Source organism: Eimeria tenella, genomic scaffold, assembly GCF_000499545.2.
Source record: "Eimeria tenella Houghton genomic scaffold, Eth_scaff3224, whole genome shotgun sequence".
NCBI classification, from domain to species: domain Eukaryota; phylum Apicomplexa; class Conoidasida; order Eucoccidiorida; family Eimeriidae; genus Eimeria; species Eimeria tenella.
In genome coordinates this window covers 624-1,023 of record NW_013543070.1, presented here as the reverse complement: position 1 = coordinate 1,023, position 400 = coordinate 624, and the positions used below count along the sequence as shown (strand labels likewise).

Here is a 400-nt window from a genome sequence, read left to right as displayed (position 1 = left end):
GCAGCAGCGGCAGCAGCAGCAGCAATTTAAGAAAAAAGATATTCCCTCGTCAAGCAGAAGCCACAGGAGCCTGAGCAGCAGCAAAGAACACGCGAGCAGTAGCAGCAGCAGCAGCAGCAGCGACGGGATAGTAGTAACAGCAGCGCACAACGAACAAAGCAGCAGCAGCAGCAGCAGACGCGACAGCAGCAACAGCAGCAAAAGCAGCAGCAGCAGCAGCAGCGGGTTGCGAAGATGCCTCAAGGAGGGAGACGGGGCCCCCGGAAATCTGCTGTTTGTCTGCCAGCAGCAGCAGCAGCAGAACAGCTCGAAGCGGCAGCAGCAGACACAGGGCAGCAGTTTTCTGCTGCTGATCGGCAGCAACTCGCAGCAGCAACAGCAGCAGCAGCAAAAGGGCAGC

The 400-nt window shown here is 58.5% G+C and overlaps 1 protein-coding gene across 1 annotated transcript in view; it reads left to right on the top strand.

The window, feature by feature from the left end:
• Positions 1 to 234: 234 nt before the first annotated feature.
• ETH_00036540 (uncharacterized protein) overlaps positions 235 to 400 on the top strand; it is a gene marked incomplete at both ends in the record, with an annotated part of 573 nt that continues 407 nt past the window's right edge. The window contains one exon of the mRNA XM_013376218.1: positions 235 to 400. Coding sequence (XP_013231672.1) covers positions 235 to 400 — 166 coding nt within the window.